The sequence below is a fragment of the Pteropus vampyrus genome, unplaced genomic scaffold, assembly GCF_000151845.1.
Source record: "Pteropus vampyrus isolate Shadow unplaced genomic scaffold, Pvam_2.0 Scaffold19, whole genome shotgun sequence".
Taxonomy (NCBI): domain Eukaryota; kingdom Metazoa; phylum Chordata; class Mammalia; order Chiroptera; family Pteropodidae; genus Pteropus; species Pteropus vampyrus.
In genome coordinates this window covers 1,352,235-1,375,658 of record NW_011888800.1, presented here as the reverse complement: position 1 = coordinate 1,375,658, position 23,424 = coordinate 1,352,235, and the positions used below count along the sequence as shown (strand labels likewise).

General features: G+C 39.1%; 1 protein-coding gene across 1 annotated transcript in view; it reads right to left on the bottom strand.

Moving 5' to 3' along the window:
- The window catches only part of LOC105288774 (formin-1-like), a 230,833-nt gene that overhangs the window by 90,404 nt on the left and 117,005 nt on the right, over positions 1–23,424 (bottom strand). Inside the window, exons 7-11 of the mRNA XM_011355145.2 lie at positions 12,295–12,356; positions 10,380–10,468; positions 3,827–3,956; positions 2,235–2,381; positions 1,181–1,240 (exon numbers count right to left, since the gene is read on the bottom strand). Coding sequence (XP_011353447.1) covers positions 1,181–1,240; positions 2,235–2,381; positions 3,827–3,956; positions 10,380–10,468; positions 12,295–12,356 — 488 coding nt within the window. The remainder of the gene's footprint in view (positions 1–1,180; positions 1,241–2,234; positions 2,382–3,826; positions 3,957–10,379; positions 10,469–12,294; positions 12,357–23,424) is intronic.

Sequence of the window (23,424 nt, the reverse complement as noted above, 5' to 3'; positions counted from 1 at the left end):
ACTTGAAAATGGGGAGCCATTTCACTTTTGAGTAAAGAAGGGATGTGAAATGATCAGAACTATAAAAGGTAATCAGGCCACAGGATGCGGGATGGGCTAGAGGTGCGGAGGACAGCTGGGAAGCCACTGGAATCCCCTGGATGAGTTAGTTATCTTAAGGTCTGAATGAGCTGGGGTCAGTTGGAGGGAAAAAACAAGGAAGAATATGAGAAACAGTTTAGTTGAAGGGCAGCGAGGAACCAAAGAGGAGCACAAGCTTCATGCCTAAATGACCAAAAATTACAATATTTTTAAGAGAAACAGGGGAGAAGTTCAGGGTGGGGAAGGAGGAATGATAAACCTGGCTGTAGATATACTCAGAACAGTTAAATAAACCCACCAGAAAGGTAAGAAGGATGACTATAGACATCAGCAGTGCTTATCTTGTCTTGTGGATAAAACTGTAGGCCTTTTGAAAATAAGGCCCTGGAATCTTTACTTTTCCTCCCTCGGTACCCAGGGAAAACTTCGCTTACATGGACAGTTAAGCAGGAGTCCTGACAACATTTTCCTGAGACTTTTTTCCATTCATATTGATTGCTACATTTCTCAAGAACTTACAACAGTACGTCTTTCTTCTCAAAGTCAGGACTCCTTGTTCTTAATTTAAGGAGAAGGAATAAAACAGAAAATTGTGGTCAGGTAGATTCTCATGGAAATTTTTATTTCTAATTGCAAATGTAATTTAAGCAGAGAGAAGGGATTTCAAATTCCACATCTTCAACTTGTTCACAGATGAACATTTCTGATAAAGTACTGGATATTACTTAATATTAATTTCCTAAATTTTGGTCTGCATCCCAGAATCTAGTTTCAAATATAACCAATTACTGAATGGATATAGATTTCATAGAACCTCTCAAAACGTTGTCAGAAGGCACTGAGATAAGTGAGGGTCTCTCTGAAGCTGGGTTATACAGTGAATTGAGAGTCAGTAGATTTGTGCCACTGAATAATACTTCTCTTTACAAGAGTTACCTAAACTGTCTTGGCTTCAGTGTTTCCGTCTGTAAACCAAGGAGGCCGAATAGCTCTCAGATTCTATGTTGGACTTGAAATCCACCCATCCATCCATCCATCATCCAATTTCTGAATGCCAACAATGTGTTGGTGTAGTTTTCCACACAATGCCATTTCTTACCTGATCATAGTAACGCAGGTAATATTTCACGACATAGTCCACCAGATTAATCCCATTATCCTAGGTTTAAAAGAGAAGCTTAAATGAAAATCATTCACATGCGTCTCTGCCGTATTATATGGTTGAGAGCTGACATCTGCGACCTGAATATTTGAGACAGGCAAGACTTTCCTCTCTTCTTGTCCTATCCGTTTTCTATGGCATCTATACCAAGAAATGACACTACATTATTCTTTCTGGGGAAAAAAACAAACAAACAGATAATCCCTAAGACCTCTGAGGTAATGGCTAAAACAAACAAACAAACAAAACACTGTCTCAACATTTTCTGGCATAAAGCCAAGACAAGAGGGGGCAGGAGAAGGCTAAAGGGAACCAGGGACTAGAACAGAAAAACCATCCCTCTTTTCCCTCCTTTCAAAAGATGTGTGTTCTTAATGGCGTGAAAAACAATCAGGACGGCTTAAAAGGAATGCCATGCCACTTTATGACCCTGGGAGGCCAGGAGCGAGCAGGCCCTCCCACAAGGCAGCCTTTGAGTCTTGTTCACATGGGTCTAATTCTAATTTGCCTGTGTGTTTCCCCTCTCTCCACTCCCCCTACCCCCCACGGGACACCTAGGTATGGGCCGCTTGTTTCCAAAGAGGAAGCTCTGCAGGGGTGTGGAGCCAAATGATAATCAGGCTCAGAAAGTTTGACAGTAGACGCCCAGCCCAATTGTGTGCGCAAAAGAATAATTCAAATGCTCAGCTCAATCAGTGATTTGACCATGGCTAATACCGTATGCTCTCTGCTTTATTCCCTCATTGCAGTTCAACACCTAACTGCGTATTCTGGAGCAAACAAATACTGGGAATTTTGTCATCAAAATAAGATCAAACATAAAAAGTGTATCTTTATTGAAAAGTCAAAAGAAAGCAAAGAAAAATAAATTGTTAGGGGAAGAACAGAGGTGAATGGAACGAGCAGAAATACTTTTTCTTTTTTTAAACTAAAGGTATAGAAGAGAAATAAATGGCAGATCATACACATTTATTATAAAAAAAGTAAATACCCGACTTTTGACGTCCTTGAGTTTGGGCAGAATTTCTAAGCTATATCCATCTGCTTGTCCCCGAGTCCTATTTCCTCCATTCATATAATTTCCAAAAGCCAGAATGAGAGCTAAAATATCCTTCACACTCTTCATGTGCAGCAAGCCCTGTGATGGCAAACACCAATGATTATGGAACTGAATTCCAAATGTACCTGTGTTCATTTAACAAGAAATATTTATTAAGTACCCAATAGGCTGTTTGGTGGCGTGTTACCAATAAGGTTAACAGTTGGTGAAATGGAAAATACACTTTATTCAACCGTAAGTGTCTTAAAACGATACATTAAGAGCCATTATTTTCTATCCTTTCAATGAATTACAGACTGTGTACATTTTAATAGAGGATTGAATATTAGTATTTATATTTCCATTTGAGCCCATTTTAAGTTTTACTTATTTTAAAGTATTCGTAAATTAAAAAAAGAGAGCTGTCATTGTTATGCTTCACATTTGATGACTTCTAAGTAGAAAGGGGTTTAATATCATTTGAGGATCTATTTTTGGACTATATATCTATGCAAATAGTATAGTTAAGTATAGGGTAGATATAATAGCAAGTCTATTCTTCCTTATTCCTGGGTATAATCCTTGGAGGTGAACTAAAATAATGTATTTTGAGGCCAGAGGCTGTGTTTAATAAGTGTTTACTGACATGTTTGTTAACTTTTACAGTTTCAATCTGCTCAAGGTTTTCTTCACAGCTCCCCATTTCATTTGTTCTTCTTTTCTCTTTTTTTTTTTCCTTTTTTTACTCCAAGTGCAAATTTTCAAATTGATACTGTTTTTTTTTTCTCTGTAGTCTTCGTTGACTTTATCTTCCTTTATATCAGGGGAAAGAAAGCCAAATGCAGCTCTAGGCCAACTTCTCCTGATTTTTAGGATGTTATTAGAAAGTATGTGTTATACATAGGTAAGAGAAAAATCGTGCCCTCAGATAAGCACTTAAATACTATAGTATTTGTGGAGAGGATTATCACGTTCTTAAGGACATGGGTCATTGTGAGAAAAAGCCAAGTGCTGGAATTTAATTTTATAATGGATACCAGTGTGGTGAAGCCAACAAAAATTTATTTGGCCATTACTCATTATCATAATCATTTATTTCCTAGATCAAATCTCTAGAATCTTTTTATTTCACTATCTAGACACATTTCAGACAATCAAATTCATGGGTGTAAAGCAAAATCTCTTTTGCAATCTGGACAGTCAAGTGGAAAACAAACTATACTATTTAGGTTGGTTTTAAGTGGCTAGTATGGACATTGGAAGGTATTTGGAATATTTGAAAGAAATCTGTGAAAATGTTATTTTTTCCCTCCTTCTTTTCTCTCTCTTCTCCCTTCCCTTTCCCAACTCCTGCCACTCATCTGCATGTACACACTCCCTCACATTTAGGCAGGATGATCGACACTGCGATATTTAGAAAAATATACAATCTTAAGTCCAAAAGGTTTTGGCAAAGGGACTCTAGTTGATTTCTCCCACTCCCCATTTCCTCCTTTACCCTGAATAAGGACAAAGTTATTTTTTTAAATTAGATAGCGACATACCTTAGAAGCTCGTGTGATGATCTCTACCTTTCTATGCAAGGAGGTGATACCCTCAGAAAAGACAGATCTGAAGATGATGCACTGGGCACGCTCAGCAAAATTAGGGATCTGGGCTAACTCATGTAAAAATCTGTAAAAATTCAAAAACAATCCTCTCGCTTCATTTACAATCACAAGGAAAATAAAAAACAGCTGAAAAATACCCACCATGAGCACATTCTTTATTTGACGATGTCAATTTAACAATTATAAAAGGTTATCATATAAGCTGACTTAAGCAACTCCAAGGGTATGTGTTCTACCGTGGATGACAAAGCTTCTTTTTTAATGTTTTCTATAATGGTAAATAACTGTATGGTGTATAAATTACTTTAGGAACAGAAAGTTAATGAAATTCTATCAAACCATAACAAGTTATCTATCTCCTGCTACCCAAATAGGAGACTAAACCCAAATGAAAAGTGTTAATCTTTAATGTACAAAAAAAAAAAAAAAAAAAAAAAACCACCCACACACAATAAACTCCATTTATTGTGCAGCGTTTTCTAAGGATATACTTACATAGGCTGAGCAAAGTGAAGACTTGAGGCAAATGTCTGTAGACAAGTGGTAAAAGTCTCTTACTGAAGTGAGATTACTATTTTTTTTTTTCGCTTAATGAATTAGATGATAGTTAATAATGTCCCTATTCCCTATTCTATAGATATTTGTTTACTTTTCCACATCGATGTACCTATATAGACAGAGCTCAGAGCTCAGTGCTTAGAACAAAGCAGGCACTCATTAAGTGGACACAGTCTAAAGCCTCTTAAAAACTACAGCGAGACAGATCTCAAAAGCTAAAGGTAAGTACCTAACCTACACACAGAAGCTCACTGTCTGAGCACTTGGGTACTGGTGCCCTTTGCAAAATTAAGTTGGAAGAGTTACATATTCTCCAGGCCAATCCTCAGAGGAAGGGGTATAAACTAAAATGAGTGGAAAGAGTTAGACATGCATGAATTCAGAAAAGGAGAGAATCCACTAACAGCTATTAAATTCATCTTGGGGTTGAAATAATTATTACCTGATATTTCTGAAAGTCGTGGTCAACTCGTAAAATCATTACTTTGACATTTTGCAATCTCTCCCAAGAATGCTTTTACAAAGAAGCAAATCTGGAACCTCCTTTTTTCCATATCCAAAGAAATTGCCTTAGATTATACTCTGTGCCTCTGCTACTTTATTTTAGGGAGATCTGGGCTTTAATAAGATTCTAATTATCAGCTGTTTTTCTTATTTATCCTACAACCAGGTCATAGCCTTTTTTTTTTTTTTTAATGACACTGAGATGAAGCAAAGAATGCCTATAAAGAAAACATGCCTTTGTTTTAAAGTTCTGTAAATGATTATAATGTAAACCATGTAATGAGATATAAAATGGAAACACAAAGAATTCTGAATTAAGAATAAGAAAGGTGAAAAAATTACACTTTAATGTAAATAGTTTTTTCATAAAATTAGTATTAAACCATCGATTCATTTACAACTGGATTCAGAGGTATCACCAGTATTCAGAAATATGAGCAGTAAAAAGCTTGTGGGGCTGGGGGCATTTGGTCCTGTGGTGAGTCTTGGAGAGTTTTATTTTATTCAAATGCTGCTGGGGAGCCCCCTACATTTCTCCTCTTCCAAATGTGACCATGAGACATTATTCCTTAAGTGGGACCCAGACCCCCAGAGTAATGCACACTTCCTAGTTTAAGTGAACACTGACTAAAGCATTTATGAAGACTTTGTGAGAAAACATACGGATCTACCTTTGAACTCACCAACAAAGACGTGGATGAAAAGGAGGAAATGCTAGGTGCAAAATTACTTATAACTAGTCTCAAAACAGGAAGTTTAGGACCAATATGAGGAAAGAGTCCCATAGGCTCATCAACTTATTTTACCCAGGAGAGAGTAAAATAGCACTGCAAGGCTCACTGGGATTAAAGCCTGTCTGGGATCAGGGCTTACATTAGGAAGGCCGACAGAGAATCTTAAAGAGCCAATGTCCTGTGCAGGAAGAAGGATCTGATACATGTTTCCAGAGTTGGGTAGTGGGGAGGGAAGTTCAAGAATTTGATACTACTTTTTGGAAGAACTGTGGGAAATATGTTACTGAAAATTAATACCAGAGCATCAGTCACCAAGACCGATGTCTTCTAGACACGTATGAAGCAATTAGAGTGTGTCAGGCACCATGCAAAGACCTGAAAACAAAATTTAAATAACAGTTCCTTCTTGATAACCTGAGAAATAAATCAACAATGGAGGGCGAGAGTGCTATCAGTGATGGGGGCTGTAATAGGAGCTACGGAAGCCACACACAGGGCATCGAAGTCAGAGCCCTGGAGGAATGTCAGCCAAGGTTTCCTGGAGCTCTCCAGTGCTTGTGCAGGACACATGCGAGAAGCTACCCGGCAGAGTCTAGATGGGTTAAATGATATTTGTGGGGGAAGTAAGTGGGAGTCAGATGCTAAACTGGGGCTTAGTGTTCAAAAAAAAAAAAAAAAGAGTTTAAACTTCTTCTGAAAGAAGCGTTTTAAACAGAGAAGTGATCCTTTCAGCTTTTTTTTTTTCCCCCAAAAAAATCACCATGGCAATGGTTTGGCCAACTGATTGGAGGGGATAGCAGATTTGAGGCTGGGAGACCTACAGGACTGCAGCTGCAACATTCTAAAAGGAAAGGTAAGAGGGCTCGCAGTGTGAAAGGAGAGGACAGATAGACGAGAAATCTACTAAGGCAGCAAGAACTGGAGTAACTAACCAATCTCAAGGGATTGTGAGTAGCATCCAGGACGACTTGTAGGTTTGGGGCTTGGACATCTGGTGGAATGTGAAGATACGATATAATGAAGAAGGAAAATTGGGGGAAAAAATATGATTTTATGTCACTTTCTATCCAAAGTAGCCACACAAAGCCTTCTGAAAGAGCACCATAGCTCCTTTCCCATTTATCTGAGAAAGTGTCAGAAGCATAAGTAACCTCAAAGACTGTGAGACAAAAGACTGTGTCTTCTTTGTGAGATAAATACTTTATCCCCCAATGTTGTTTCATTCGCTACCCATAAGGGCAAGAATAAGAACTCCTGGTCTTGGACATTGGCCCTTGGTACTTACAAATATTTATAGATTGATTTCCTTTGAATTAGTCTAACTTTATACCCTAGGGCAAGTAATACAGAGGACTTAATAACCCCTAAAGAAGCCACACACTATAAATCTTTCCCTTCATTCCCCAAAGCAGGCTTATTTTTCTAGGAAGGGCTGCAACTTCAGCCTGTATAGAGGAGAGAAATTTCATACCTCACATTGTGTGGGTGACTCATTCACAGCATCGACTCAGCTGACAGGTGGAATGATACGATGTAGCCCACTGCTTTCGAGGGACTAACATCTGGTTTATCATCCCCTAAACCCACGAATAGTATTATCTCAGATGTGTATACACATAGAGGCTGTGTACACAGCACTATTTCATGTTGTAACCTATATTCTTCCATAGAGGAGTACACTCACAGTGCCTTATTTCAGAAGTCAGTGTGTCTTCTTTGTGAGAGCCCTAAGGCAGCTGTGGACCCTGGGAGGGCATCACAGTAGGCTATATATGGTGCCATCACTAGGCTTGGTGTCCTCATTAGGCTTGCATCAGGCATAATCAAGCCCAATGGAGCCTCACCTCACCTCACCACTATCCCAAGACAGAGTGTAAAGAGTTGAGGGCCATTTCTGAAGGGAGTGGCTCTCAGACAGCCTGGTCCCAGGCAGATGACACCTTTAGGGGAAATGGTTTTCTAAACCTGGCACTGGGCTACAAGAAAGCTGATGAGGTGAGTGATGAGGCCAGCCTCTCCATGCTATGATTTATAGGACTGGGCACCACAAGGTTCTTAGGAAATTGTAATGCCAAAACTATAAATGATTCATATTTTCCAGTATGTAAACCGTGCTTATAGTCAACTAGCTTGCAGCTAATGACAAATAAGTTGCCAGAAAATCAGACTCTGGTATAAGTCAAACAAATGCTGCACTGTGCAGGAGGTTGAAAGCAAAGGTGAAATTCACTCGGGCCTGAAATCCCCACCTCTCTACATCTCGCTCTCTAGCAGCTGAGCCCAAACACGGTGATCCACCAGGACAACACGACAGGCCTCTTCGCTGTCAGTAATAGCCTGGCATGTTCAGGAAGCCATTACGATGACTATTCACGAACTTTAAAAATGCTCTTCTATCCAGATCATCAGTAGGGAAAGCAGGAATGAATTATGTGTTAATTACCTGCCACCATTATTCTGTGTCCTGGCAATTAATCTTGCAAAATAATACTAGAAAGGCATTAAGACAAAAAGACAAGGGGAACAGTTTCAGTAGCAGAAACTCACTGTTCATTTCACTGGATTAGCAATTCCCATAGCTTAGAGCACAGGTTGCAAATTATAGCCCACAGGCCAAATTCAGCCCATCACTTGTTTTTGGATAGCCCACCAACTAAGGATGGTTTTTACATTTTTAAATGGTTGAAAAAAGAATCAATAGGAGGATAACATTTCATGGCAAGTAAAAATGATATAAAATTCAAATTTCAGTATCCATAAATAAAATTTTATTGGTGCATAGTCAAGCCCATTTGTATTGCCTGTGGTTGCTTTTGCACTATGACAGCAGACTTGAGTAATTCCAGCAGACCATATGGCCCACAAAGCCTAAAAATACTTACATCTGGTCCTCTACAGGAAAAGTTTGCCAACTCTAGGCTTATAGACTGTCATTGTTTGATGTGGCATAGCTGGCACTACCCAATTCTTGATATGCTCTATTGTTCCTGTTAAGAAACCGTTTGCATCCACCCCTCAAAAAAAAAAAAAAATTCATATGTTGAAATCTTATCCCCTGGTATGATGGTATCAGGAGGTAGAGCCTTTGAGAGGTAATTAGGTCACGAGGGTGGGGCCCTCGTGATTGGGATTAGTGCTCTTAGGAGAAGAGACATGAGAGCGAGCTTGCTTCCTCTCTTTGCTTTCTGCCACATGCGGATACAAAGAGAAGTTGTCCTTCTGCAAGCTGGGAGAGAGCATTCACCAGAACTTGACTGCCCGGCATGCTGCTCTTAGACATCCTGACTCCAGAACTGTGAGAAATAAATCCCTGTTGTTTATAAGTCACCCAGTTTAGGGTATTTTGTTATAGCAGCCCAAGTTAAGACAGTCTTCAAATATGCCCCATAGCCTTGTCAGTGTCTAAATATTCCATTCTTAGTCAGTTAAGTGTCAGTGTTTAGCACCTTAGTGGTTTAGCACCTTAATTTATTGTATCAGGAAACATGACTTGGGAGTGGATAGGAGTGAGAATTGGTAAGGAGGATGGCTCAAGTTGATGGAACAGAGGGCAGTAGAACCCCATTTGCACTGATTCACGATATTACTAGGCTTCATGAACTAAGTTGGGGTGGGATGGGGAGGTCCTTACCTATGTTCTTTATGAGAACAATTCATCTAAGATTCCCCAAATTATCATGGAGGTTTGTCAATAACTGAGTAAACCTATACATCCCCTGCCCAGCCATTTAGAGATGTTTTTCTGGACCCAAATGCCCAGGCATCCAAGGGCAGTGGGACATCCTAGAGTACCCAAGGGCAAGGCATGCAGGTTTCAGTGTAAGCCACAGAACCTCAAACGTCTCTAGGGCTAACTTGTTACCCTAAGCTTGACCACTCAGTTTTCTCTGTTTCCTACCCTTGCCTCATCTCCAGGAATGTCCTGATGATGAAGGGTGTCCCGAATTGGACATAAAGTACCCATGATAGCAGCAGGCAAAGGAGTCCTCTGTCTACTCTGGACCCTTTCCACATTCTCACAGCATTGTGGGCCATGAGAAGCTGGGTGAGGCCCACGGCCTGCAGAGCCCTGAAGCTTATCTGTGGCTTGCAGACCCCAAGAGGGGGCCAAGGATGAGTCACTCGGTTATGCATTCGAGTTCTGTGGAACAACATCCTAAACTACAGAGCAAACAACTCTAGAGCGTGAAAGGAGAGAAGAACAATGCACACCAAAAGAGGATGAAAAAGTCACATCTAAACTGGGCAGAGAAAGTGGAGAAATCTGGGGAAAGGCTGGCACATGCAGGCTACACTTACTGGATACAACATTTAGGAAAATCAGTTTCAGTGCCGTGACTCTGACATCATCTTATCAACTGCATCAGCAGAACCTTAAACAGAACAATGACTTCTTCCTTCCTCAGTTACCCTTTTGGCCAGAATGTTTAGTCTAGGAGGAATTAACAAGTTGCTAGTACAAGGGGAGTCACGAGGAGTGGGGAAAGGGGTTGAGACATATTCTACCCAGCAGCACAAATCTTCCAGCTGCTTTTCCCGGCAGTCAGGTCATTCTGATGCATGCAATAGGTCATGGGAATGATGGAGATGAGACTCAGCCCACTGCACAATTTAGAGGTGATTATTCAGAGCTGGGAGGCAGGATGATGGATACTGTTTGGCCCAATAGAAAAGTGTTTAAGCATCCTTACTGCTCAGGCTTATCCAGCAGCTTCAATTCTTCTTCTTTGGATGTCTCATAATGCTTTCTTATTTTAACCAATTCTTCCTCTTGGGCTCTCTGTGTTTAAAAATAAGCACACACACACACACACACACACACACACACACACAAACACAAAAAATAAACAATGAGAATCTGTTTAAAGCAATGTGTCTCAAAGTATGATCTCTGGACCAGCTGCATCAGTACAACCTGCCACTAGCTAGAAATGCAAATTATTGGCCCTATCCAGACTCAAGAAACTCCAGAGATGGGGCCCAGCAAGCTCCCCAAATAATTCTGATGCATGCTAATGTTTAAGAATTACTGCCTAATACAAATGGTCATAATGAGCGATATTAGCTGGATGCAGAAGCCAGGACATTGGATTGCTACCTTTGAATCCCCTCTCTGCCTGTAAGCAGGCATGGGTCAAGTTTGTCCTTAGCATTTACCTCCTGGCCCTCAACAGCTACCCCCTACCCGCTGTCTTATGCAGTCTGTACTGCTTATTTTATCAATTTATCCAACTATTTCAGTTGTACGCAGTTTACTTCTATTGTAAGCTAACAAGTACTGACCACGTATACAATCCTGAGCCCATGGTAACAACAAAAGCATCTAGAAGGCACTTAGCCTTTCACAATGTCCTTCAACCTCAATTATTGTATCCTCATTTTACAGATGGTTCCACCAAAGCTTACACAAAGTACCTGGTAAAGGGCGTGACTCGGAATCGCTCTTTCTCCCACAATACCACGCTGCCCTCCAGGTACTCAACAAATGCACTGCCAGCTCCTGATGGCCTTGTATTTGTGTGACTTCTTGTTTATTAATAAAAGCCTTACTGATGGAAGCATGAGAAGTTCCCACCCAGTTGTACTGAACAGCTCCTGATGTATGCAAAGGATGTAAAAATGTGTAGAGAACTGGCAATCCATTAGGCTGGATTATTGCACTATGGAAATATTCTATGAGACTTAAGGTCCTGGGGGACATAGTACTGAAATGAATCATTTTTTGAGCTCAGTGACCATTCATACTATAGAGTTTCAGGCAGCTTCCTAGGAAATTCCATTACTTCAGTAAAGAGAATCTGGTTCAATGTGTTTCCAAATCCAAACAGAGTCAGAGAACCAGAACAGTTAACAGTTATAGGAATTCTGACTCTCCTGTGTCATCTCCTCAAGAGAGCCTGCCAACTGTGCTGTTTATTTCCAGATATAACCCAAATTCAATGACCATATATGTGTACAGTGCTGTTTATTTACAGAATTACTACTGCTACATATATTAAATTATCCTTTAATGCTCTTAAAAAATCAGGTAGAGCCCATTATAGTTCCTTTCATACTGATGACCAGACAGGCTTAAGGAGTTTAACAGGCCCAAAGTCACTTAGCAGTCAGTGGTAAACCTAAGACGGTCTGACTGTAAATCTAAAACGCAAACCCACCATCCCATACTACTTCCCACATTCCACACCATCAGATCATTTTGGACCAAAAGTAATCATCCAAGTTGGTATTAGCATTCCCATTCCTCAGATACAGACACTGGTGTACCCCGACATTAATCCAGCAGCTTATTTTCATTAACTCTGATTGCAAGTCACAGGGCCGGGCTCTGTGGCATAGAAGTGGTCTCTGCCTGCAATCACCCTCCCTTACAGCTGTGCAGAGAGATCTCCTAGCCAGATACCACAGTGGGGGACAGGAACCTCGTGCTTTTCTCACGTCTGCTCTTATCTGAGCTTGCATTTCTGTGCCTTAATCTCTTCCATGCTATGTCAAGATCCTTACTGCCAAAGAACATGAATGGAAGGAGTTGCATATAACCAAATTTTTCGTTAGTAAAGATAAGGGAATCTGGAAACTCTGGCTCTGTATATCTTTGATACTCACGTTTTCATATAAAGCCGCCAGAGTCTCCAGATCAACCACAGAGTCATCCACGTTGAAAATGGCTGCCGAGCACCCAAAAAGAAAGAGAAGAAAGAATAAAAGGTTTGATTAGACTCCCCGTCGCAAAGACATTTATTCCACATTTAGGTTCCAAGCAATATAATATTGCACTTTCTTACACAAGTTGTTTCTTTCAGCACGTTCTGCTCTGTTTCCTTTTGCATCAGGAGGGCCTCAATGAAAAAAAACAAAATGGTTGCTATTGCTGGCCTGAGCCTTGGCCCTGCCTGGTTTAATTCCTTGAGCTCTGTATCCTTTCTGCAGTTTAATTTGGGCTCCACAGGAGAAGTATATGTGCTTTAAAACTAAATCAGTTTGTAGGTTTGAAGCACAATTTTAAATCTTTCTTCCCGGCTGGTAATTGAAGAGATTTAGTATCTAATGCACCAGAACTGACTCTTGCCCATTACCAGGAAGAAAGAGAGAAAAAAGACAATGTTGGCAAATTAAATGAATTCAGGCATGTGATTTCAGGCACCTTTCCATGGCCACTGAAAACATCTTGTTTGGATTAAAAAGACAAGAAAAAGCAATAATTGCATCAATGGCAAATTAAGATTATGGAAACCTCCCATGAGTCAGTTTTAAGGCAAATTCTTATTCCCATGGTTTTATTAGGATTCTACTTCTTGTGCTGTATCTTTAATAAGTCACTTAGCTGTTAACTAATATGCTTATAATTTCATCTAGAGAGATTCCTTCCTATATACCAGGATACAAACATTGAGATTTTAAAGCTTTAATGGATTTGGCAATCAAAGTGTTTGAAATAGGCAGCTCCACATCTTTAAATAATTATTCAAAACCAATAAGGTTTGTTCCCTCAACCCCACCTCCCTTCTCTGACTTTACATTGTGAAATTAACCAGCACGCTAGTAAATTTTCTCTGTGGCAGGCTAATTAATTTTATTAAACCAACCAGTGATATTTAGAATGCCTAGGAATTTTGCTCGTCAACCATTATTCTGTTCACTGGCATTACACCACCGTTTTCAGAGAAGGTAGGGATCAAGGTAAAGGGCAGGTTGCTTTCAAATTGTTTTGCTTCTTCTGTAGTTTAGAATCATATGAAGCCCTTTATACAATTTTAGCAAAGTTAATTAACTCAGCTAAGATCATGTAACTTCACAGAACACTGAGAAATGTACTTAAAATTCCTTCACAGGCTACCTTCTCTAACTTATGAGTTAACTGGCAAGCTATTCCTAGATACATGGGCAGTGAGAAAAGAAGAGGTCAATATGCTAGTGACAAAGTCAGTCATCTCAGGTTCCAGCGAGACAAAGAAAAATTACACTTCTGAAAAAGCCAATCTGAAACAACAAAAGAAAGATGTAGTGTGAGGAAAGAATGCAAGAATTTACCCTCCCAGGAATGTTATTTTGTACATGGAGATAATAAGAATTCACTAATTTATTAGCTATACTGGGCACTTTAACATGTCTGTTGCTTGAAACGCGCGCGCGTGCGCGCGCGCGCGCACACACACACACACACACACACACACACACACACAGAAACTAGCCAGGAACAATGTCCATTTTATGTGAATCTCAATATTCTCCTACAAAATTCAGCCAAGAGGAATGCAATAAGAAAAGGTGAAATTCTAAATAATTTATTAGAAATGTTCACTACAAATCATACATCTTAGGTACTATGTATGAACTGTAAGCTTAAGTATAATCAAGTAACTTAACTAATGAGAAAATGATCTGTGGGTTTCTTTTCCTGGTGAGTAAATATTTGGTTTTTAAAAGTTAACCAGTCTGGGTCCCAGATATACAGTTTGATGGATTATATGGTAAGCCAATGCCCCTCCAGTGCACTAAGTAGCAGAAAGAAAACATCTAGGGAGGATGGAACAGAACAAGAAGCATGAGCTTTGGAGACATTTGTTCTTCCATTTATCTACCCTTTCAATAAATATTTGTTGAATGTGTATTAAGTTCTAGAAACTGTTCTAAAATGCTGTGATTATATAAATCAAAATGCTGTGATCACTAAGTGTATAGGACAGTCAAAGCACTTGATCTCATGAAATTTATACTCTAGCTTAGGAGACAGAAAAAAAAACAAGTAAATAGTTTCAGATAATGATATACTATGAAGAAAGTAAAGTAAAAAAAAAAATGAGCAACATTAGATAGAATGATCAAGAAAGGCTTCTTAGAGGAGGTGACATTTAAGCTAAGAGCTGAAGAGGTCAGGTCTGCAAATGTCTCGGGGAAGAGCATTCCAAGGAGAGGTAACTGCAAAAGGAAGTTTCTTATTCTAATGAAGGAATAAGCTCACGGTACGAAAAATGACCAAGATGACTATCATGGAAAGATCCAAACATATTCATTCTGTGATCCTGGCAGGTTAACTTGGCTGAGCCTCAGCATATCCGTAAAATGGGTTTAATATCACTTACTGAAAATATTAAGGGAGGTAATGTGTATGCCTGGCATAGTGCATATAGCCTGGTATAAACTCAAAATGGTACCTGTGAACTATAACTATTATGATTTTAAATATACTCATTGTTAATGTGTTTTAATGCTTTAAATGCCTTGTCTCCTCTAATATCTGGAAAAAAATTAAAGAAGACTGCAAGTATGGAGTACTTTGTACTATAAATGAAACTTTCCATAATTCTTGAGAGTTTCAGATAGAAGTAGCTGCTATTAAACCCTTTCAGTCCTTCAAAACCCCACTCAAGGCCCAACTTTAGGAATCATTATTAATAGGATATGTTACATACACAAATAACTAATTATAAAAAAATAATGTACCAAATATCTGTAGGGAAATAAAAGATACCTTTGGGTCCAGCCAGAAAGTTGTCTAATTTTTATTTCTACTTTTCACTTTTTTCCACCAATCTACACTTTATCATACCACCAAAGTTTTTTTTTTTTTTTTCTTTAAAACATGGGTCTCAAAATTTTACTTCGATGTTTAAAATAGCTCAGATGTCTTTCTTTTAAATACAGGGTGAAGTCCAAACTCCTTGGCCTGATTTTTAAGCCTATTCCCTTCCTGGCCCCGTTGTACTTCCAATCTCATCTACCACTTCCATTTCTCCCATGCGCCCTGTGCTCCAGCCAGATTGGGCAGCTCCCCACTCCTGAACATGCCATGGCTTCCTCCCTCCCACAACTCAATCCCCAAGGCTTGGATGAAAGGTTTCCCGCCCTTGACGTTGGGATCATTAAGTCCTCACTCTTTTCCATGGCATTGTACTCGTATCTTACACAGGGAAAAAAGAGTCTATTTTAAGAACATGTATTATGGTATGTTGCATAATAGTTTCCCTCTCCCACTGGATTGTGAAAAACCTGTAGTCAGGGATCGTTCTGTGCATCTTGATAACCCCAGTTCCCAGCATAGTACCTGGAGTATAACAAGAATAAAATAAACATTTGTGGATGGGATAGATGCTACAGGAATCCCAAAGAGTGAGTCCTTCTGCTTGGTGCCAGGCAGTTTCTTGATAAAGAAAGCATAGGCTCTTAAAAAAGAAAACACAGTGATGTTAAAAAGGAATAGGATTTTGACAGATGAAATAGTATGAGGGTGTATCTAAATTTGTCCCTATTAAAAAATCAAGCTTAGTCAGTAGACATGCATAATCATGCCCGTACCCAGTATAGATGCATTGCTTGCCTGAGTATTCCATACCAAAAAATAATAAAGTGTAACAAGTGACTTTTCTGATTTTTAAGGAAAATATCTTTCCCATCATTCTTAACTTTCAAAAAGTTTTTTAAATAGCAGTATCTCCTTAGGAAAAAAAGGTTACCAGTAAAAAATCAACTGATATATTGCTTCAGGCAGACATCGGAAACTCATTTATTAATCACTATTAATTAAGCCGAATTCATTGCAAGCAATGACAATTTGTAAATTTACAACAAGTCAATTTGTAAATTTACATCAACTGGAAGGATGTGAGACCTTCCAAGTGGAAGAAGCAGATGCAGACAGACCGATGCAGCGTAGATGCAATGGCAGGTACTTCAATTTAGGCTTGAAGAGAACGTTAATTAAGGGAACTAAGGATCCAAGGCTCCAAACATAGCTTGGAGCAAGATCTTGTGGGATTCTGGAAGCTGGGATGAAGAGCCTCCAATGCACCTGATACACTGCACAGGGGCACTGAGTAGCTATGAGTGCAGGAGTTAACTGGATAGAGTTATATGACATGGGACACATCAACATTAGGAATGACTGGTTTAGAATCTATGCCAGTGGGCAAGAGGTAGCAAAAACCTGAGTACTGTGGACAAAAATAACAGAACCGAGGAGAAAGACACTAGAGAGCACACGGAGTGATATCACTAACTAGCTCTGGGACTGAGAAAACTGGAGTGTAAACCACTAGGAGGCTTTATGCCTAGATTTAAGGGAAGAGCTTTGGGCCAACCACAGAAATAGGCAGAGAAGCTTAAGAGCTGGACATGCCAGCTGATCCTTCCCCCTGCAGCCAGGGAAGGAAGAAGTTGGTAGATTAATTTAAGGCCAGCACCAAGTATTCCACTGAGGCTTCTCCTCTTCCATGTACAGATTTTAAAAATAAAAGTAAAATAAAATTCAGAGGTGGAAGAAGCACTATGAAGAGGTCATCCGGTTAAGCCCAGGAGCTCAAGGAAATTAAATTATTTCTATTATTTTTACCCTACACAGTGGCCAAAGGAGGTTAGATTATTGGCCAAAGTTCAAAAAAGTTAAAAAAAAAGAAAAAAGAAAAGAAAGCTTAATTCCTAGCAGTCTAGGAGAGATGTCTTGCAGATATATAATTGTGCCTCCTAGTCACTAAAAACAGTTTCGATTCCTACATAGGGCTAGAATCAATACCTGATAATTCTATTCCCCAAATACTGGGACAATGTATTAGTGAATCAATCCTTGAAGTCATCTACCATCAAACTTATAAGCATTACATGAACCTATTTAATTAGTTAACTGATGATTACAATGTAAAAAGAAATCAAGCACTGATTAAAATATTTTCAGAGTTACGTATGATCAGGTAGCTTCATTTTATACTTTAAAAACACACAAACTCTCTCTCTCCTCTCTCGTGCTATCTGTCTGTCTCTCACACATAAATACATCATATACCCCTTTTATTTTACAAGTTGAATAAGCAAATACCAGCCTACAGAATTCTACGGCACACCTTAAAGCCCTGATACAGTAATTCCAAGTAATTCTAGCTTTTGTTCCCATCTGTATAGGGCTCATTATACCAACACTCCTGCAGATGGTGTCAGAAAGGTGAAGTGTCAAACCCACAAAGGGGAGACCCCAACAACTCATTGCTACTGCAATATCAATCATTGCTGGTGGTTTTTACTTTTATCTCCCTCACTCCTTAGTTATCCCCACTCACACTGTCAGTTCAGTTAGAATATTTCACCTACACCTCACAATATGCCAAAAGGAAGTAGACACACGCTGTGAAAAGCTGGTAATTTTATTGGGTTCCTTTACCTTTAAAAATCTGTTACTTGGTCAAGTCTGGTTTCTGGGCTCCTTTTTTGCAGGGAAATTGAGGCAAACATTTTTATGTGGTCCTCTGGTGCCTGCTCTGTACTCCAAGAATTATATACACAAGGATCATTAGAGTTGTGTTTCGCCCATTAAGATATAATAACCGTCAGCAGGGACAAAAAGCAGATCAGTATCACAAATTCAAACTAACAGGCGCACATAAAAACTATGTGCCTGCTTTAGGCACATGCACAGGGTCAAGGTCTCACACAATAGGTAAATTCCCTCCCCAGTTTGGAGACAGCTTTTCACAAGACAGGGATAAGCAGAAAGAACTCAAAGGAATTCTCTCAGCCCTGCAGCCATTTTTAACCCTGAACACTTTTCTATCCCAAGTGCACCATGTCCAAATAAACAAAGAATAACTGTGTTTGCTGTCTGAAGGGCTTCTAATTAGTAAAAAAACAAGCAGTTACTTAAGGGGGCTGTCCTTTTTGACTGAAGGAACACCCTTGGGCAAGAACGCAGGAGGAGATGGAGATAGGATGGCAACTCCTTAGTCTGTTAGATTAGCCAGAGGAAATCTTGTCATCCAAGGTGTGGAAGATCTAACAGACCAATAAGGCTGGGTTAGTTTGTCAGCTTTGACTTATGTTGGTTTTAACAACAACCTCTGTGTAGCCTACTTTATGCTTCTTTGTATTTCCTAGAGTAGTTGACACAATACCTTACACAAAGTGGGATTTTAATAACCATTTGCAAATGGACTAGGTTTATTCTCAGCCTAAGAAGGCAAAGATTAATAGGATTATTTGACTCTATTAATAGAAATGATTTTGTTAACAATGTTAACCTCCAAAAAGCCAATGTAATACTTACCTGTTTTACCCAAATTACTGACATTTTGTGGGGCTTGGAATATACTCAACTTGTAAGGAAAAGAGAACTAAATGGGAAAGTAAATAGGAGGCTTTGGGTTTTTAAAACTCTCAGGTAACCTTTCCCAAAAAACTCCCACAAACCAATTCTCTTGACCTCTAACAAGGAAAAGGTAAGGATGTGGGATCATGGATGGAGGCAGTGGTAGAACTTGAGTGCTGAGGAAAGGCAAAGTCGGAAGATCTCCCTGAAGTCTCACTTCCTAACAATGAGGCCATCTCAGAAAGGGAAGACCAAGTTCATGATAAAATTGGGCAAGAGGTGAAAAGACACGTAGAAAGTGGGACAGGACAGGAGCTGCACAGAACCTGCCCCCACTGAGAACTCTATAACCAAGTCTCTTCACAATAGTCATGGCTATCTTATAACCTTTCCTCAATATGACTCAGTTTTTCCGTAATGGCCACTACATTCTACCTCCAATCAGCACCGGTAATGCCTGTGCAGACACAGGTACACACAAAGCCTCGCTCTATGCATGTATCCTGATGAAATGCTAAGGGCACTAATTATTAATCAGCTTAAAGGAAACTCCATCCACTACACCAGAGGGTGGGAGCAGTAGGCAGACCTTACTGGGAATTAACACTTAAAAAATTAGTAGCTAGCATTTGTTGGGAGCTTCCTGTGTGTCAGGCATTGTTCTAAGTGTTTTACATCTAATTGTATAAGGTGGCTGCTACTGCTGTCCCTAATTTTACAGATGATAAAACTAGGGTATAAAGCCACACAGCTTCATTTCCAATCAAACTTACTGTATTATGATTGTACTTCTTGTATTCTCTTTTAAGTGTTAGGCTATAAATAATCACTTTACCTAAAATCCTCACTATCTTAAAAAAAATACACCAACAAATCAGTTAACCAACTACCTGCAACAGTCTAGACAGAAGCCTTGGTCCCTAATGGCATCACAGGCTTTTAGGATTCATCTGTATTCTCCCAGTGGGAACCATACGCAGTCTCTGCTTCAAAAATTTCATATTTGTATTGTACACAACAATAATTTCACCACTACTTAGTGATCACTAATACTTAATTAAATTCTAGTATGCTGTCTTACTAGTGGAATAAAATTATCAAAGTTCAGTCTTTGTTAACTATTTGTGGTTACTCAAAATAATCAGTATTGCAGTTGAAGTCATAGCAAAAAGAATTTCTAAAAAAAAATATCTGAAACTTGATAATTATCTTAAAAGAAAATATAAATATAAAAAGAAAATAAAATCTACAATAATATTAAAGTCTAATTGTCTTGAAAAGATATTAATGATTTCAATTTTACACTGCCCATCAGAACTAAGAAGGGAAGCCAAGGCACAAAGAATGAAGAAACACAAACAAAAGATGCCCCCAACACATAAAAAATAAAATATATCAAGGGAATATATTTTACAATCTTATCTGCACTGACAAATGCCTGCTAGTGTGTCATATTAGTTGATACAGACCTTAATTCAGGCTTTGATGGAAATAGGAGGCAAGTGTAAATGACACAGTGAACAGGAGCTGGCTGGGAGGTAGAAGAAACGAAAAACCCAAAAGGGACACTTATTTATTCCCAAAACTCAAAATCACTCAATCTTATAAAGTAAAATCCTAATTCTCGCCTAAGTCCAGGCATGTACTGTATGCCTAGAGGTGCCCAAGATGTCATTTTATAGGTGCAATTAAAATTGTCCATGGTTCAAACCTCAAAGAAGGGATATGACACAGAATTCACACAATTTCCCTTCCATCATCCCTCTGTTCTCCATAGGGCAGTGGAATGAGAAATAGTTTGGGTTAAGCTGCTTCTGTTCTTCCATTAGTTCTGGTTCTTTTAAGCCAAAATTACATTCCAGGAAGATTGGATGGTCCCAGCCAGTGCTTGAAGGTAAAGTACAAAGAAAGGCCACCCTCTGCTTTCTGGACTCAGCTCTGAGTGAAGGAATGTACAGTGGTTTTAAAAAGAGGTGGGTGGGAACCTGCTACTCAGGTGTTTTAGACTCAGTGGCAAGATGAGAAAGTTGGGAAAATAAAGGGAAGTATTAGAGCTACTGTTTATATTCATCTAAAGGCTTTCTAAAAGTCGAGCTTTGCTAATTTTAATAAGTTGATTGACTAGCACTTTCATTCAGTATGCCAGCAGGTCATGATCACATGTCACCTTTAGTGGGTAAACTCCTTTATATGTGGCATCCTCCCTTGTTCTTTTACTTCCAACATATTATGATTTTGGGGGGCCCAATTAAATGAAGTTTTCTGATTCTAGAATCTGGTTTTAACTAAACTAAACTTGACAAAATAAACAAGTTGGTTTCAAAAGATTCCTGCAGAGAAACCCCAGATTGAAGATAATCCATCAACAATAATAAAATGACAGACCAGACACTTTGATTACTAGTACAAGTTCTTGATCATTTCATGACTGATCAAAGTAAGGACTGTTGAATCAGATTTGCCAAGATGTTGACCTCCATAAATTATAATAGAATTTATCAAGGGACTGTTTGAAATGTGGATTAAAACCACTATTGTTATAATGAGCCTCACTCACCCTATTTTTATACCGAGCCCTGACATATTAGCTAATGAGAGCACGAAGCCATCGAAAATGAGAAAACATTAAAAATTATTATTAATCTCATTTTAGGTCACATTTTGCATGCTTTATAATGTAAATATGAGTTTTGTCACACATTTACATGACGTACACATTTTAGAAAATACACCACGAAAAGCGCGCCTTAAAACTTTTTACTGATGGGGTACAGGACAAATTTTGGAGACCAACTGCCTTTGAGTATAGGCTCTTCAAGGCTGGAATTAGAATGTTCCTCGAGAAAGTCCTAGATAATTCATGGTGAATTTCAGATGCCTAGTCAAATCCATTATGTTTTAAACAATTAGCATAAATCTTGATAGACATTTCTAGAAATTATTAGGCAAAAGTGAGCAAAGTCCATTCCCAGATCTGGGTTTCAGACTCTGGGCATATACTAACTGTCATTCTTCTACATTTTGATTTGAGATTTCTAAACAGAAAGATAGTCTTTGATGCTGCTAAACTCTCAAACTGAGATTCTGGACTAGTAGGGACTAAAATGAAAAATGTTTTATTTTGACGTTAGATTAAATATTATAAATATGAATTCTGCCTGTACGGGAAATTCCAAATGAATGCCAGGAGGTTTCTGGCACCTAGTCTGTTGCAATACATACAGAGGTTTATATCAAGAATAGTCAACAGCAATTTTCCATCTCTCCTGGGAAAAGAATAAGAGGAAATCACTAACGTGGAATGAAAACACTAATTTGCAATCCTGTAGGCAGTAACTGTGTCCAAGGAAGCCAAAATGCTTCTAAATACAAGTCATCCAGTTTAGCAGATGGAAAACCAGCAAAAAGTAAATCACTTATTCAGAGTCTCTCCTGGACCAAATACAAGTACTGTGGGTATTATGGTCAGTCTACTGAAACCATTCTTCTTCCACGACCAAGGTCCTGCCTTTAGTCATGCGGTGCTTTAAACTTTAGTCAGCACAGGGATCTGGCCTTCCCCTACAAGATGTCCAGACCCACCTTGGGTACAGAGAAACAGATAAAGGTGGTTACTTTTTAGGGGATGTTATATCTCTAACCTAGCCTTGTACACTTAGCATCAGGCTAGAATTTAAGCTGAAACCTAGCAAAGAAAAGGAGCTGGCTATAAAAGGGCGAGGTGGAAAAGCATTTCAAACAGAGGGACTATGCAGTGTTGTTCATTTAAAATGTGCTATGCCTTCAAAAACTCAGAAGAAGGAAAGACTGTGGCCTTTTTTAGGAATGAAAAGCTACAACTGTGGTTAGAGTACAGAGAGAGCCAGGTGAAATAGGAGGTACGAGGTACAGTCAGAGCACAGGAGGCCTTGAAGGCCAGTCTTCCAAAGTCTCAGAGATATTTCTGCACTCAAAATCAGATCACAGCACTACCCCTGTTAATGATGGGATAATGTCCGAATTTCATGTGTTGATTAATATTCATGGTCCTTCCTGAGATGGATGCTGCTTGCCTTTCTAGCCCCGTGCCCTGAAACAGCACATTTACGCATAATCTATATACTTGAGCTGTACCTCCTTTACACAGGCCTTCTTTCAATTGGAAAAGTTTATCCTCTGTGTGATGACCATCATTTCATCTTCTATGACTCAGATCTTAAGTTTTACAGGAGGAGTCCAGATGCTGCTTTATTTCTGCTCAGTAAAAGAAACCGTCACAAGGTAAAGAGACAACCATTCAAATGGGAAAATATATTTGCAAGCAATGCCTCTGATAAGGGTCTAATATCCAAAATATACAAATAACTCATATGGCTCAATAACAACAAAAAAACAAATGATCCATTCAAAAAATGGGCAGAAGAAGATCTGAACAGACACTTCTCCCTAGAGGACATACAAATGGCCAACAAATATTTGAAAAGATGCTCAACATCACTAGCTATTAGGGAAATACAAATCAAAATCACAATGAGATACCATCTCACACCTGTTAGAACAGCTATAATCAACAGAACAAGTAATAACAAATGTTGGAGAGGATGTGGAGGAAAAAGGAACCCTCATACACTGCTGGTGGGACTGTAAATTGGTACAAACACTATGGAAAACAGTATGGAGTTTCCTCA